The 18,229-nt window shown below is 35.1% G+C and overlaps 1 protein-coding gene across 8 annotated transcripts in view; it reads left to right on the top strand.

Annotated features, from left to right (window-relative positions):
- LOC306874109 (muscleblind-like protein 2a) overlaps positions 1-18,229 on the top strand; it is a 69,792-nt gene that overhangs the window by 10,341 nt on the left and 41,222 nt on the right. For all 8 annotated transcript variants that reach the window (XM_079423882.1, XM_079423881.1, XM_079423884.1 and 5 more), the window contains exon 2: positions 3,219-3,902. In XM_079423882.1, coding sequence (XP_079280008.1) covers positions 3,729-3,902 — 174 coding nt within the window. In that variant the 5' untranslated portion in view covers positions 3,219-3,728. The remainder of the gene's footprint in view (positions 1-3,218; positions 3,903-18,229) is intronic.

Genomic DNA, 18,229 nt, shown 5'->3' with positions numbered 1-18,229 from the left:
TTTGAAGCAAAAACAGATTTAGCTGTGAAATTATACAACATAAAATAACAAAAGCATACGTGCTGAATGAGAATGCACTCTCTGACAGTAGGTGGCGCTTATAAGTATTATTTTAATATGCACTATACAGAGGCCAGAAAAAAAAGCACTAATATAAAAGCCCACCCCAATTGTATTAACATCTTTTAACGTTTAACATCTCGACCAACTTGAATCGTCACATATTTTCATTGATTTTTATTTGGCTTGGGGTGCATCCTTAGTGCGCTCTTTTATAAACCCTGTGTTTGCTGCACTTCATGAATTGTGTGATTGCACCTCGAAAAGAGAACCGAACAGGCCTGCATATCCAAAGACTTTGGTGGCCCGTTATGTCGGTTTACAAGCTTTAAGCACTTCTACTAGCTGACAGATTGTATTACTGAAGCACCCTTTAACTGTCATTCACCTCATAAATTAGACCATCGGGTTTCTGAGCTCTAAAAATACAGGAGGATTAATTGCATGAGGTCACATCTGACATGGTTTCTATCCCATTTTTTTATGGTTTGACTCTCGGGGGTAAAGCTATGAAATTAAATTGTGCCGTAGAGACTACGTGTGCGACGAGTATGGCAGGCCATTTAATTTTATAATCGTAAAATGGAAAGGTGCAGCGGGCGCTGGGAGTGTACGACGGTGGAGCGTAGATTGAGAGGTCCAAATGACTCTGAATCAGCTTCTAACACCAGGGTTTTTGCCTTTCCAGGGCTGGAAATCAGCCTCTCTTAGGTCCCGTTCGAAGTGCTGCCAAAAAAGAAGCTTTGCTAATGTGTTTTTCAAGAGCTCAGACAGTGGCGCACACAAGAATCTCATATTACAGCAGAACCAGAAGGTTTTTTTTAAATGATGACTTGACAGTTTGGACCAGTTATTTGACTATGGTTTCTCGTCATCTTGGTTCATCATAAAGCCGTATGGTGCGTCAATGCTCTTGACTTAAGGCTTCGATGCATATTTCAACTAGGGATTGTGCAAAATGGAAAAAAAATCTTCAGGAAAAGAATTGCAGATAGTGTCGTGTGATTTTTATTATTATTATTATTTTTATTTTTATTAATTTTATTTTGGGTTCTTCCAGAAAAGCATTGCAGATAATGTCATGAAGGTTAGATTTGACTATTTATTTTATATTGTTATTTTATCAGTTACTTTAAAGCTCATATCAAATATAGGCAATGCTAGCTTAACTAATACAAGAAGAGAAGATATTATGTTTCCTAGTGGCTATTATCTTTTTCTATCTCACTTAAATTAAGTCCATGCTCTTTTTAAATACCCTGTTTGTTGTTTTGTTGTTGCCGTGTCATTATTTCATGATTGCACTGTCTGCATTATGCAGATTAGCATGTATTTCTGTTGCACTACACCTGTTGCATTCTTCTTAAAGGGTCGATTTCTCTCATTACGCCTCAATTACATTTTTCTTTTTTTTTGTAGATGCACTCTTGTGGTTGCTAGGCATTATGGGATATAGAAAGAAGAAACAGGCCCATAGCAACAAGAGTGGAAAATGAAAGAAACACTCGAGCTCATTAGATTACACTAATACTCGTTGTGTGTAATTGGTGAAAGACAAAAAGAAGGTCCAGATCACCACAAGTCTTAATAAAAAACTGAATCGATCAAGGTGGCAGCGGTCTGAATGGAATACTAATGGTTTGGAGTACTAATTCCATTCAGGACAAACCCAGGCTTCACGTTCCCTCTGTAACGCACCTCAGTACATGTTCAGACTTGTTTTATTTAATGCATGTGATCACCATAAAAAGGTTCAAAGCACTATAGTGTTGGGTTCCATACACACAGTAGTTATTGTTTGGCACTTGTCTGTTGGCTTTGCTCTAAGTGGGGGGGACGTGGCCGTCATTACACAGCAAAGAGAATCTTAAACGGCAGCTGCAGATTTTTACGGCCTTGTTTCGTCTGCTGCACCACCTCCACCCTTACCCACCCCTCCTCTCCTTCAGTTTGCACAAGAAAATATTTCCAGATGTTCCAAGAAAAGAGCTCTATTTCAGCGGTGAGGTCTGTGTGAGGTTCCCGAGTCCTGCCGGAGGCGGCGTATTATTGGACGATTGAGTCCTGCGGTGGTAGCTACGTTATAAGCTGCTGCAAATCCAACAGATGACTAGTTTTTCTGTCAGGGGTTAGTGATGAATTGATTACGGAATGATCTGCGCCTATCTGTCTGTCTTTATGAATTATTGTTCTGTGTATCTTTGTCTCGCTGTCTGTCTTTAATTTTATCTATCTATCGTTTTGTCTATTGTTCTTTCGCTCTCTATATCATTGTTGTTCATTCTATCGCTGTCTCTTATCTATCTATCTGTCTTTCTGTCTGTCGTTCTATCTGTCGTTCTATCCATCATCGTCCGTTCACTCTATCATTCTCTGTTTCTATCTATCTGTCTGTCTGTTTCTATTTGTCTCTCTCTATTTTTCATTGTCTGTCTCTGTGTGTCTGTCTCTCTTTTTCTTTCTGTCTGTCCATCCTTTCTTACTCATTGTTTTAATGTGAGCCAGTCGAGGTGTTGTGGCACCCGTCGCTGACAGGATTGCGTCTGGAATACACATCTGTTTCGGTCCTTTTCTGGCATTTGAACTCCTGCCAGGAATATTGCGCCGCTGCGCTTTCTATTGGCTAAAATCTCTGGCATTACTCAACAGGTTAGGCAGTCTTAAATGGTTTAGGAAGGGGAGGTGTTTTCCTTTGGTGCTTCTGCGCCTCGGCATTTGACCAAATGTGGCACTGTGCTTAATCGATATCACTGTTTTTTTCCCAGCATGCTTGGAGGTGACATTTGATATATTTTGCTCCTATGCTTTGCTTGTGATGTTCCTCATTTGTAAGTCCCTTTGGATAAATGTGTTGCTTATATGACTAAATGATGGCCTCTGATTAACACCAATGCTTTCCAGTAAAACATCCGTCTATTGTTCCTTTTAGGTGGATATTGTTGGTTTAATATGCAATTAAATGCACTCCTTATTTAAAACATTTCTGTTCTTACTTTAGGTTACTGCAAGGTTCATAATAGGTGGTTTTGAAATATTTTTCCTACATGAACAATTGCCAGGTTTAAAGTAATACTTAAATGTAGTAAATTCAATTCTGTGCCAAATAGATGTGGAAAGTTTCTAATGTCCATGTTCCAAATCTTGTCCGTCTTTTCCAGATCCCAGACAGAAGAAAGTGCCTTCTCTGACGACGTTCCTACTTGAAGCTGCTCGCCGCTCCCATCCTACATTGTAAACAACGCTGGCTTGGCCTCTGAAAAGATCTCGATTTCTCAGACTTGCCAAAGCACAAGGAAACAACACACTTTTTCCATTCACGGACATTATTAGATATCGTTCCAAGGAGAGCCGTTGCCTTCAGATATTGCCATCCACAGCCGTCGAGCTCAAGACCATTTGGAGACCTGGAGCATGTACTTATTGTCGCCCCGTTGTTGTGCACCTGGGACTAAATGACTGATGAACGAGATTGACAGCTTCACTGATAGCCGCCATCTCCCATGCGACAGCCGGCGGGGGTCTGAATGTGACGTCTCTATTTAAAGGGTCTCGCCGACAAACCTCAAAACTAGACGCAAAACAACACAGAAATACGTTCGCAGACTATTTGAACCCGAAGCAACAATCCCGCAACTGACACCGTAGAGCCTGCAGGTTCTCAAACAACTATGGCTTTAAACATCGCATCGATGCGAGACACGAAATGGCTGACGCTCGAGGTGTGCCGGCAGTTTCAGAGAGGGACGTGCTCACGCAGCGACGAGGAATGCAAATTCGCACACCCGCCCAAGAGCTGCCAGGTGGAGAACGGACGGGTGATCGCCTGCTTCGACTCGCTGAAGGTAAGACTTGCTGCTTACTTGATGCATTTTTGGGGGATTACGCATTACGGCAGACATGGGTCTTGCTGTATGTTCGTTAATTAGCTTGTCACCCTGGACCACAAAACCAGTCACAAGGGTACATTTTTTGAAATTGAGAGTTTATACATCATCTGAAAGCTGAATAAATATGCTTTCCATTGATGTATCTATTTTTTAGGATAGGGCAATATTTGAAAATCTGGAATCTGAGGGTGCAAAAAAAAATCTAAATATTGAAAAAATCGCCAAAGTTGTCCAAATGAAGTTCTTAGCAATGCATATTACTAATCAAAAATTAAGTTTTGATATATTTACAGTAGAAAATTTACAAAATATCTTCATGGTAAATGATCTTTATCTAATATCCTAATGATTTTTGGCATAAAAGAAAAATTTGTAATTTTGACCCATACAATACATTGTTGGCTATTGCTACAAATATACCCGTATATTGCTACTTATGACTGGTTTTGTACTCCAGGGTCACATATGTACGGTGGTCGAGAAGTGCAAAACAAATCACGTTTTTGAAAACAAAATAACAAATTACAAACGCAAATTCAAATCTAAAAAACACAACAACAATTCTGAAAACATTATAACAAGTCAGAAAGCACAACGACAAATCAGACAAACCGGAATAGGAAGGTAAAGTTTGAGACAGCCCATTGGTTTGGGAACAGATTACTCACCGCTGACTGGACGAGACATCTGTCAATCAAGGTGTGCAGGAAGAACCAGAAGAAGAACAGCAGATTGGGTGTAATCGTCTTTTTTGACGCAATCGACCCGGGTTCGATCCCGCCTTTTGCCGAACCCTTTTCAAATCTCATCGGAAAGGCATTTATTTTCAATAAAGATGAAGGAAATAATCAAAAAGTTGAAAATAAAGTATCAGGTAGGTGTAGGGAGGGCTTTATTGTACCAATAAGGTGGCATCCATTTAATAATTTGAACTACTATGTTAAAATCGCTCTTTCATGGCCTTTTTCTTGGTTTTATTAAACAGCAGCAATAGCAATATGATAAAATACACAGATTTTCAATAAGTAATTCTGTTTATTGACAATAATAATAATTCCAACATAGCAAGTTTTACTATATAATTGCAGTCACATTTATACATGTATTTATACATTTTTTGTTTGCAAACACTGCTTAGCCAATCAGAATTTAGAGTACTAGAAATTACAAACTTGAAAACCTGAAAAAGTGGTAATTGCGATTCTTCCACCAAAAAATATATTTCATGAGAGTAACTGTAGAACATGTCACAATTTAGCTAGTTATTGCATTCAATATGCATTATATTAATGAATTTTCAAGCATTTTCATGGCTGAAGGATGTTTTTAGGCATGATGTTTGGCGAATGTTTTTAACTTTATTATACAATCGCTATTTCATGCCCTTTTTCTTGGTTTTATTCAACAGCAGTATGATAAATGATACTAATGTTCAATAAATAATCAAATTTATTAACAATAATTCTAATTACATCAAAGCAACTTGGCACATTACTGCAGAATTGCGGTCACAGATGTGCATTTACTGCATATGCATTTTACGTTTTCAAATTAGCCAATCAGAATAAAACATAGTGACTTATATTCTGTTACAATTGCAATACTTTTACCAAATAATAGAGCGCATTAGTTCCCGTCCGCTTTCATGGATTTTCTTGTGATTCTCTTATTGGTGGAGATTTCTCTGCAGAATTATGGGTAATGTTGTTTTTCATCAGAAATACCTCTGTTAAACATGATTCTTTTACAAATAAGTTGAAAAAGTGTGCGCTGATGGCTTCAACAAAAGCATATACCATTGAATAACAACCTTGTAGCTCACAGTAGGGCTGTCTTTAACAGTTTATTAGTTTTCAATTATTGTTGAAAATTAATAGAATTTTTACTTCTGGAAACCTGACGGTTGTGCTCTATTTCATGAGTGTAACTGTAAGCTATTTATGTGTCATTTAGCTAGTGTATATTAACAACTTTTAGGGCTGGAATTGCTTGTTTTAGAAGTCATTTCACATTGATCACTGTGCATGAACATTGTTTTTGACTGTTGATCTAGGCAATAATTATTAAGTAAATGAAGCACGGGAACTGAACGAATGTCAACAAAAAATTGAGGATATGTTTTGTGTTGCTGGCAAATATCTTGCCTTAGTGCAGGACTCTGAAATTAGAGTGCATGTGTCAGCTCTGCCACACTGCATACTGCACACTTCAAATAAAGCTGACCTATAGAGAGCGAAAGGGCAGCGCTGCTCTCTCTCATCCAGCCCGTTTTATATCTTTCCATCTAACGTGACCATGCCACGTCCGTCATTTATACGGCCTGCCATTGGGTTTCCGTGAACGTCAATGCTGTTTTTAGAAACAAACAAAAACATAAACGCAGTGACCGATAGTTAAAGCATCAGATGTTAGCCCGTGCTGTGTGTTTAAATATATAAACTGGACGATGCTCTTGCGCATAACTGTATTTTATCTTTTTTGGTCGGTACGTTTTCATTTATATGTGATCCTGGGCCACAAAACCAGTCATATGTGTCAATTTTTCCAAATTGAGATTTATACATAATCTGAAAGCTTTCCATTGATGTCTGGTTTGTTATGATAGGACAATATTTGGCTGAGATGCAACTATTTGAAAATCTGGAATCTGAGGGGGCAAAAAACTCAAAATATTGAAAGTTGTTCAAATGAAGTTCTTAGTAATGCATATTACTAATCAAAAATGAAGTTAAGCCTAATTTAGTTGCTATTGTCTGACTCATTGATGTTAATCAAGCAACAAAAGAAAGACACAATCACTCACTGCTCTTGACTGAAAAACTTTAGTAGCCCTGAAGATTAATCTAAATTTATTTATAGAAATAAATATGTCTGCTTGAAAGAATGAAGAATATGGTAAACAAGTTGTTACAATGCATGCATAATTATCCTATATAACCCATTGGTATTTCATTAAAAAGAAGATCATGTTCTTGTTCTTTATGAAGTGGTTTTATTTCATTTTAACAAAGGCATGTTGTGTCTCACTGCAGTTAAATTGCAGTCTATCATGATAAAAAAATGATCAAACCTATATAATGTGTTTGGAAATGTTTGAGAAATGCCTAATAAATGCACTGTAACTAAACCCATTAGATTTTAGCCAACTAAATTTACTGTAGATTTGGTCAACTAAAACTAAAAACAATTCAGATGACTAAAATATGTCTAAACCTCAATGGCATTTTAGTCAAAAGACTATGACTAAAACTAAATCAAAATTTGCTCTCAAAATTAAAACTGTTATGGAGAGACACTTAAATAACGTTCAAAAACAGGTGCATGTTTACATGTGCATGACCGGTGCAGTGATATAAATGAGGCGGATTTAAAGATGCAACATTTTGAATAGAGATTTAAAGCATCACTAAAATATTTTTAAAAGATCTTAAGATGTGACTTCAAAAAAAAAAAAAAAAAAATCAATTCTATATACATATCATCTATATTTTTTTTGTATCTGTATTGTTTGTTATAGAGATTTTTTTAAGCAGTCTTTTTAAACAATTCATTAACGAGTTGCATCCACTGTAAACCACTGTAAATTCTTTAAAAAAATAAGAGTTTTCAACACAGTTTTTATCATTTCCATTTTAATTTTAGGTAGTTTCAGTAATTTTTCAGTGTTCTGTTCTTGTTTTTTTTTTTTAGTAGCTATTTATTTTTTATATCTTTTATATTTTTTTTATGAATTTTTATATTGCTTAATATTAGTTTTAGTTTACATTTGTTAGGACATCAGGTTAAACTAAATGAAAATGAGATATTGCCTTGGCAACTATCTGGAATAAAATCAGTTAAATTATGAAAATAATATTTTGTGTAATTGCAGATAATGATTATTTAGCAACAAATTAATATGGTTTTTGTTTTAATTTAATAACCCTGCCAGTTTTGCATGGGTAAGCACCACTTTTTTTAACTATACATAACATAATGGCAAATATTATTAATAATAACATGCATTATTTATTAACATCGGTGTCTTTTATTGTATTCTTCCAGTAAACCATGACACTGTGCTTTATAGTGATCACAAAGTGATCTTTTGGTTTAATCTGGGTCACGTAATGTTTCCCGACACAGATGGTCATGAGGCGGGTGATACAGCAGCTCGCATGTTTTAATGCAGGAAACCACTGCGTAGGTGACATTGACAAATGCACAGTAAAACTGGAGCAGGTCCGATCTCTCACAGGAATAATGGACTTAAGATGATACTTACCTTCATGTGTGCTGCAGTCCTTCACAAAAATGTATACAAATGAACAGCTTACACAAGCTTTGTCATTTATCGCACAAATTAGGCAAGGTCACTATGTAGATCAGTGTCAGAGGATAGTGTTACGAGCGCTTTAGGCCACGAGGCATGAGTTTGGTATCAATGCAGTCGACCTGTGAGATCATTTCTTCCTCTTGGGTTACTTATGCATAAAGCTGGATATTTGAACGATGCATTGCATTATGCGCTTTTGGCTGATTGTGCCAGCATTTGTTGGTTTATGGCAGGCCTAAAGCTGATATGTGACAGTTTAAAAGGATTTAGTGAAGTACTTGGACTTGTATTGTTTTTCTGTCTGCATTTAAATAAGCTTGTGAAATCATATTAACCCATGGTCGTTCGTGATCGAGGTTTCAGTTTGCAGGGCGGAAGTTGAATTTATTTTGGCAACATCAGCCTGTAAAACAGTTTTTAGTGTTGTTTCATCGGTTATTCAGAGGTGAGTCAAAGATCTAGTGAATTACTGTAATTTGACATCGACTTACGGTCTATTACAGCTGTTGAGGTCTGTCAGAGAAGACGGCTGCCTAATGCAATAACAACCGCCTTCAGTTAGGATCCATTTGTGAGTCTGTCGTCTTTGTACAATCGACCAAACGGTTTTGTACATCATATTGTTGTTAGGGTTTTCTGTGTGGTTGCTATGTGGCCTTCATGTGTCTGAGACAAATCTGAGCCTTAAATTGCTAACTCTCTTTCTTGGACTTGTCTTGAGAAATCACACCCAGAAATTTGGATTCTCAGTCTAAAAATAGTTTAAAATTTAATGAAAATATTTAGAATCTATACTTTCTAAATTATAGTAATGTATAATTTTAATTATAATATTTAGTTTATTTTCTCATTAATAAGTAGGGTTGGGCAATGTATTAAATATTCACAATATATATTTTTTGTGATGTTTTTACTGGAATAAAAAAAAGCAACGATGATTTTAACATTTGTTTTCTTGTTTATTAGTTTTCCCTAAACATGCCATTAGACATTTCTAGTATGAAAGCATGAAGATGTTAGAGTTTTAGTGCTTCATTGAATCAGTTCAAATAGTCATATAATAATATATAATAATTAATGAACTGATTCAAAACTCTGATTCATTTTTTTAATGAATTGATTCAGATACTCAAATATCATTTACTGAATTACATATTGTTATATTTGTGTATATAAATCAAAATAATTAAATAATTATTATTAAATAAACAAATATTAATCATCCTTCCCTCATTCATTTAAGGAAAAAAAAAAGATTTTGAAAACATACCTTTTATTTTATCTACATTTATCTAAATCAAAATGTTTTAGTGAAAATATGTATTTTTCCCCCCCAGGTATATTGTTATATTGGTGCATATAAATTAAAATAATTAAATAATTGTTAATAATCCTTCCTTCCATTTATTTATTAAAAAATTGTGGAAAATAGCATGCCTTTATTTTAACTACAGTTTTACTCTTTTATTTAAATAGTTTTAAATGCATAGATATTGCAATATATATTTAATAATAATTTTTGATAAATCTTATCCCTATTATTTGAAAGCTTGTGGATGTATTGTACAAACTGTACAAAATCCAATCTTTAGTTGGGTGCTGTTGTGTTTGGTTGGGTCCTCTGACCTCTAAAACAGCGTATATGCATCTTGAAGATTGCGTTTTCTGTATTAATTCAGTCTCAAACACAGGGGCCCATTGAGCTGCTGTCTTTGGCCCCTGGGTGTCGACGGCCATCAGATCGTCTCATTGACTCGCAGCCGGAGGTGCTGCGCAGACTCGTGAGCTCCTCCGACTGCGATGACCTTGCGAAGATGCACAAAAGGCCGAGTTGTTTTCCAATCAGACATGTGCTCTGCATTAGCTGATAATGAATCTGGTCAGTGGGCTCATTTGTACCGTTCACGCTCTCATTGTGACGCTGTCCTGCTGCCCTCAGCATTTGCACAGATTCTGCTGTGTGTCCTGTGGAAATGCAGGTGTGTGCTGCATTGTGCTGCGTGATCCGGCCCAGAGTCCTCTGCCATGAACTACACTTTCCATTTTTATAGACGTACAGCACAGCGAATTTCCTGCTTGACCGCAGCATGTTCAAGGCCGTGACTTTCCAAGAACAAAGAATCACTCTTGGGGAGTAACGCGTTAAAACTTGTCACTAACTTTGGGAGTTTTTTCAGAATTTGTTCAAAATTGTTTGAATTTTCCAGTAACATCAGTGTTTTTTCTCGCATTTTATTGTGATTGTATTGAAAAAATAATTGTTGCTTTAATTGACTCATTTATTTATTTATTTTTCTGTGCGAGACAAATACTGCTGTGATTTTATTTTTTTATATAATATATATTTATTTTGCATTATGAAGCATTTTTGCTTTCAGGATATTTTTAAATTATATAATTTAACTACTATTATCTACTATAATACTTATGCATCTCTACAGCTTGTATCAGCACTATGTCTCTGGTTTATATTTTTGGTTTATTTAGTGTATTATATTAATTTATAATTCATTAAAATAATATATAATGTGTACTGTATTATGTAAATTTTAGTTATATATATATTTATTATAATATTTAAAATATTTAGTGCTATTTACATTAATTTCCTGTTTGTAATATAAAATTACTTTTTTTTTAAATAAAATATAAATTTAAACAAATAATTATAATAATGCATTAAAATGTTTCATAATAGTAAATAGCAATAAAAATATATTTTATAATTTATTCAGTGTAATTGTGTGCTTTATTTTAATAATTTAATGTGTTTTTAAATATGTATTTATTTATACAGTTTACATTCCTACTTGATATATTACAATAACGTTTTAAAAGTATTTAACTGTTATATTTTAATCAAATTAATTTGTCCTGTTTTTCTTTAACCAAAGATTATTTCACAAAAATAATAATACATTTCAAATACAACATTTGTGTTTATTTAGCATACTTTTATTTTTTTTATTTATTTAGTACATAGATTAGGTTAATTAAATGTATGTATCATGAGTGTTTTCATGAATTAATATTTATTATGCATACTTTATTTGTCATCTTTTTTTGTCACATAAATACTGCTTTGATTAAATTTTTTTATAAATTGGCATATTTAAAACTACTTAAGGTAGTTAACTTTTAGGGTAGATAACTTTTATTATTTATTAATTTTTTAGGGGCTGCTTGATTTTATGAGTTGCTCGTGGCAAACTGCAATTTCAGATTAGTTTCCCAGCGTTGTCCCCGACTTCGATGCATTTGTCCTCTCTAACCTAGTTACTGAGAAGCCGGTTGAGCTGCAGCTGGTCCACACTATTGACAGAGAGGCAGGAAGTGCTGTGAATTGTGGGGGATGGAAAGGAGAGTCGTTCCTGTCTTCCTATATAATATATAAATGCCAGAGTCATGTGATGGTGAGCCTGACTCTGAATAGGCCGTTGTTGTTGTTGTTTCTCGCTCTGGAGTGATATCTGCGCTTGACAAGGCACTTGCATGGCTTGCAGCCGTCAGCGAGACAGTCCAGGCACAAATGTCCTAATAACAGCTCAGATGCCATCAGCTGAACACACAGCGGCTCAAACTTGGCCTGCCTAGCCAACATCAACAGTTTTGTCTGGTTTTGATCCTGCCGGATGTGCAGCGTCGGTGCCGTGTCTGCTGCATGATCAGTACACACACGTTTATTGCTCTTTGAGAGATATCTAGAAGAATTCATTATTTTGCCATATATGTCCTGTCCTGGCACGGTGTAACAAAGCAACAAGTGATAAATCTCGTAAATTGTAATCTGTGTTTTTCTCCTGACTAGCTGTAGTTATTTATTTATTTATTTATTATGAAGCATTTTCACTTTCAGTATTTTTTTTTTTTTTTTTAATTCTGTACTTAATCTGCTATTAACCACAACAATACTTATCTACACAGCTAGTAATGTCTATGGTTCAGTATATGAATATAACTTTGTTTTGTTCATGTAATGTATTATATTAATTCATAATATAAAGTAATTTATTTATAATGTGTATATTAATTATTATTAATTTAGATTTTCACATTTAGTGCTTTTTACATTCATTTCTCCTGTTGTTTATAATACATAAGGAATTCTCTGTTTATATATATATATATATATATATATATATATATATATATATATATATATAAAATACGTTAAAATGTTTTATAATAATGAATTGTATAAATATAATGATGAAAAAATAAAAATAAACAATACCTTTTAGGTATTTTATTCATATTAAGACAAATTCAGTGCAGTTAGCTGCTTTATTTTAATAATTTAATAAAGTTTTGAATTTAAATTATCTTTATTTAAATGATCTTTAAATTGCTTAAATTATCATTGTGTCTTTGGTTCTGTTCTATTAATACAACTTGTTTTATTTTTTTATTTGTGTACATTTAATGTTCATATTTTATGTTTGCATCTAATTAAGTTGTTTGTTATAATAAATGTAAAAATGTAAATAAATGTAAAATATAACTTTTTTTTATTATTCAGTATATTTATTTATAATGTAAAATAGAATAATATGTGTATTATAATATATAAAGTTTTCTTAAATGTTTAATGCTATTTAAACTAAACAGACAATGACTGTTCTGTTTAAATAAATAATAGTACATTAATATATATATATATATATATATATATATATATATATAATAAATTAATAAATAATTAATTATAACATTTTCCTAAATGGATGATTATTTTTAATGATTTGTAGTGTCTCTAACTACTTATTCAAATGGTCAGATTCACTGTATTTTAACCACAGTTTGAGATGGGTTGATTTCACAGGCACTCTTTGGAAGTTGTCTGACTTCATTTGAGAGAGTGTTTTTTCCCAGCGAAGCGAGCCGCACCCTCGGCAGAGCAAACATGTGGGGGAATGTGTTTGGCGCAACAGGGTGTCCATCCCCCCGGGTCATTCACAAAACAATGAACTGCTGACTTGAGCTTAACATCGGGGAGAGACTTTGATGAGTTCTGCAGCCGGGCCTCTGACGCGTCGGCCTGCATTTGGTCCGTGTGACTTCACTCCTGCTCTGCTGTGGGGGTGGAGAGGCGTCCACATCAATGCGCTTTCTGCTCAGACTCCTGACTCCTAGGTAGGGTTGGGTATCGAGAACCGGTTCTGCATTTCAGAGAACCGGGTATTCGATAAGATATTCGATAAAGCCTACTTGTTGGTCTTTTCACGTTGGTCTGAATGAAAATGCCAATTCATTCTTTGCCACTAGATGCTAGGGGTGGGAATCTTTAGTCACCTTACAATCCGATCCGATTCCGATTCTGGGAGTCACGATCCGATTCCAGAACGATTCTTGATCTACGCCCCCCCCCCCCCCCCCCCCTTATTAATTAATTGAGAATTGTAAAATCCTTACATTTACATTATCCTCACAAGTACTTTTTAAAATAATTACATTCAATTATAATTAAATTTAAAAAATAATTAAAACAGTTGCATGTTAAGAATTTTAAACTAATATAATTTCAAAACATACAAGCCAGTGGCAAATAATAAAGAGGAGCATAGAAACATATAACAAACAACAAACAAAGAGTGCTTTCAATATTTAAGATTATCCGAATGTTTTCCATTCAAGAACTGCGAGTGATTCGAGTAAAGATTTCATCTTTACTGTTGTTTTTTACTATGACATCATAGACAGCGGGAGGTCTATTAAGCTGCATTCACGTGCGGATCTCTTTTGAAATATAAGGAGTAATGCAGTTTGTCCTGTCCGTTTAATCCCTTAAGACATAACTGGCTGTGTTTACATTTAATTTTGCATCATAAAACCATTTTGAGACGCAAGTACATTAAACCACTTATACAGAGTCGCACGCAGCCGCATGCGGGAGCATCTACACAAACAAAGCGCGCGTCAGCATTTGAAATTGAAAGTAGCCATCTGTTAGTGAGGTAGGTTCATATTTTAAATATATAAGTCTACTGCATTCCAAACCACATAAATGATGACTTCGTAGAGCATTTGTAAGGACAATACCGACGAGCGAGACCGCACACTTCAAGTGTAACATCAAACAAAGCGCGCGTCTCTCACAGCGCATCCTGTGCAATGAAGTCCGTGAATGTTGTTGTAATTCGCTTCAACCTATCCAAACTTTATGAAAGATTATTTTACGGAAGGTTTGAGTGGTGTATGTGTGTGAGGAATTGGAAGCAAGCAGAATACGGGTGTTTCTGGAGCAAATTCAGCGTCATCGCACATCTGGTTTAAAACTAAGCTCAGAACCGATTCTGAAATTCTCAGAATCGTTGGAGAGAGAATCTATATTTTTTTTTTTTTTTTTTTCTCCCACCCCTACTAGATGCTGCTTTTGGCGTGGTAAAAATAGCGGTTTCCCCGGTAACGCTGTACACAAATCAGCACTGCACTCACAAACACTGCTTTATCAGGCATTACAGGCATGATGCAATGAAAATGAGACCAATCGACCAATCACCGCAGATTAGCGTCACACAGAGGAGGGGTTTGGAAAAATGAATCGTTGAGCAAATCGTTTGAGAGCCGTTGAGCAACTAAGTTAAAAATAAATGCATATTATAAGACAACGAAAGTGTTTTTTTGACCTTGCATGCATGTCAACCTGTTATTGGGGACTCCCAAAACCAAAATATGAACCTTACCCATAATATAGGCACTTTAAAACGATTTAAGTGCAGGAATGGAAAGAATCTGAAGCACAAGCGCAGAGAACATCGATCTCGGTGTGGGTTTCCAGCCTGTGTCCGTTCTCCAACCGTTCTGTGCAGAAAAGGTTGTTCCAAGCTGGAACTGACTTCTTTCATATTTATCGACCAGTATGCAGAAATCTACATCAGTATATCATCCTAAACAAAGCCGTTTTTGTCTTGCATGAACATAAAACGATGAGAAAGAAAACGCACATGTAAAAAGTATTTTTAGATCTGCTTGCATTCGGTGTTAAAGAGACAGCAGCCTAATAAACACGCTGCCTGTCTTTACTGTTAATTAGAGAACAAAAAAAATCCTTCACTGATCTTGAATGAATATCTTTAATAACCGAAAGCACAATATGGCTTAATCTCTTCATCAAGTGCGTGTTTCAAAGCGAAGCGCACTTCTTTCATGCGATCAGCTGGTGATCTGGTGTTTCCCGCGCCTCAGAACGGCTCCGTTCACAGTGAATGAATGCAGTCAACTCGTTTATTGCATGTGCTGTGAGTTTGGGAACGCAAGGCCACCAGCTAGGCTTTATTTTCGTGGCATATGATTACAGCATTTCACTAGATTTGTAGTGAGACGCGTTTAAAAGCTTAAAAGTGCCATATGAATTGCTGACAGCTAGCGGTTTAAATGCACTCCAAATTCAGAATATCTGTTTCAAGTGTAGAAATTAGGAAAGAAGTATTGTAATTTCCCTACTGTAGTGCAAAGCAAAAATAATATACCTGCATTTATTTTACAGTGCAATTGTTTTACAGTATATGGCTATTACTGTCATTGTTATTATCATATTCTAATTTGTTTGGCTTCCTAAAACACCCGTGTGAATGTAATTAAGATTGAGACGTCATATTGCGATTATTATAGTATCGTGAGATTTTGATGTGGTTGCATCCCTAGTGACTCGTGAACAGGAAGCGGTCTGAGCCGGTAGCCGCTCGCGTCAGCTGCAGCTGGTTAGCGCTGCTCGTTGCTCTCACTGGTTAATGCTGCAGTGCACCTGCTTGTGTGTTTCTTTCACAGTGATCCACGTGGAGCCGGGATCTGTTGTGGAATATCGGGATATTAGAAACAGACCTTGGCTTCTGTGTCAACATTCTTTCAAGTGCTTCAGGACTGTTTCTAATAACACGCTACCTTGTGTGCTTGGTACATGATCTTTTTTTATTATTATTATTTGTGACCCTGGACCACAAAACCAGTCTTAAGTAGCTGTCTTAAGCAGGTATATTTGTAGCAATAGCCAACAATACATTGTATGGGTCAAAACTATTGACATAAATATATCTCAACTTAATTTTTGATTAGTAATATGCATTGCTAAGAACTTTATTTGGACAACTTTAAAGGCAATTCCAGATTTTCAAATAGTTGTATCTCAGCCAAATATTATTCTATCCTTACAATAGGCTACTATTAAATTTATTAAAACTTTTTATTTTTATAATGATCACACAACATTTCTTCCACGTTTTAATTTTAATAGTAAACCCCCTTTGTTTGCCAAAATAAATAAGTTTATTTGATTTTCAATAATTTAAAGATAAATGAAATTAATGTTATGCCTTCATTTGAAAACCAGTTAGTTAGACTTTTAATCTAAATTATAAAGAAGATAAAACATTATTGGTGACCTGTACTGGCACAATTAGTTGCAATGAGCACATTTTCAAAAAGGAGTTATTTTTATTTTTACATTTTCCATTAAAAGACCAAAAGAAAATGATGTATGAGTTGTTGGACGAACAATGACTGAGCTTTGTTTGAAGTCAATAGAGTCAGAAAAGTCCATTTAGAGAAAAATCAAGTTTCCAAAGCAAAAATCACCTAGAAATCCTGCATTTTTCCTCCAATTATTTTTAAAATATTCATCGCTTTATTATTTATCTCAAAATATATAGCTATTTTATTTTTATAAGAACAAAAGCCTGTGACTTGACTATCTAAAAAATCTGTGTTTACATGGAACAAAGAGCAAGCTCACAGGAATTATGAAATAATTACCAAATTATATGGATTTAGAAATAATGTTATCCACTTTAAAAGTATTGTAATTTTCCAGTTGCATGATTAATACGGAAACACTTTACAACAAGGTCTCATTTGTTAACAGTTATGCATTAGCTTGAATAAACTAACAATGAGCAATATTTATTTTCAGCAATTAATGTTAGTTAATATAAATGCAGCTGCTCATTGTTTTTTCATTCTAATTCACCGTGCATTAACTAATGTATTAGGAAAAGTTGAAAGTAACTAAGATTAATTAAACATTAACATTAGTTATGATTAATAAATGCTGTGTGTTTTGCTTATTGTTAGTTCATGTCAGCGGAGCACTGAGCTTGTACGTGTGCTGCTGTACATGACATTTTAATGTAGGATCAAGTAATTATTTTCTGTGATAATGAACTTTATGCACCAAGTGCAGTTGCTAGTTGTATTGAACCTGGACATTCAAGTCTGTAAAGGAGTCAACATCAAGGTTTTCCAGGAAAAACATCCCTTTCATCCACTGAACAATTCAGGGAGTTTCTCTATAGTTTTTTTTTTCTCCAAGAAGAGACAATTGCATTGATAGACTCCAACAAACAAGACAACTTTTCTGGACAAAAGTGCAGTTTAGGGTCAAAAGTTGTCTCTTTCTGAGATTTCTTTTAGAAGATAAATTAGATGAAAAATTGGAGAAAACAGTAAAAACTAATGAGATGTGCAAAGTGAAAAATCTAAATATTCCCGAAGGCTCTCGTTATGGATTCAATCCAATGGCGATTAAAACGGTCAGGTTTTAGAGACCAGGAGACGTTGGGATATCTTTCAAGCAGAAGTTACTGTTTATTGAGAACTCTCTGTGCGTCCCTGCAGTCATCCACGTCTGACTATATCTCAGCACAGTAGAGTTTATACCTTTCAAGGAGGAGGGAAACATAGAGGTGGAGAAAATCTAAACAAAGCATGTAAAATGCAGTACAGGAATCGGCCCATTACCAGAATTTCCCCAGCCCTGAATGCATAGGTGCTAATCTAATCAGCCTGACAGCATCGCCCATACCTTCACATTATCATAGAGACAAAGGCACAGCTGTGCCTGAGCTTTAGCAGTCACCTTTAACGTGGGACCCTGTCAAATGGTCAGGAAGTGCATAAAGACAAAAGGTTAATGTCTCAGACACCTGGGCTGCCTGACTTGATCTTAGAATGTCATCATCTTTACCTCACAATG

This window comes from Barbus barbus, assembly GCF_936440315.1.
Source record: "Barbus barbus genome assembly, chromosome: 8".
Lineage (NCBI taxonomy): Eukaryota > Metazoa > Chordata > Actinopteri > Cypriniformes > Cyprinidae > Barbus > Barbus barbus.
Note: the sequence above shows the minus strand (reverse complement) of the source record. Positions and strands in the feature narration are given on the sequence as shown.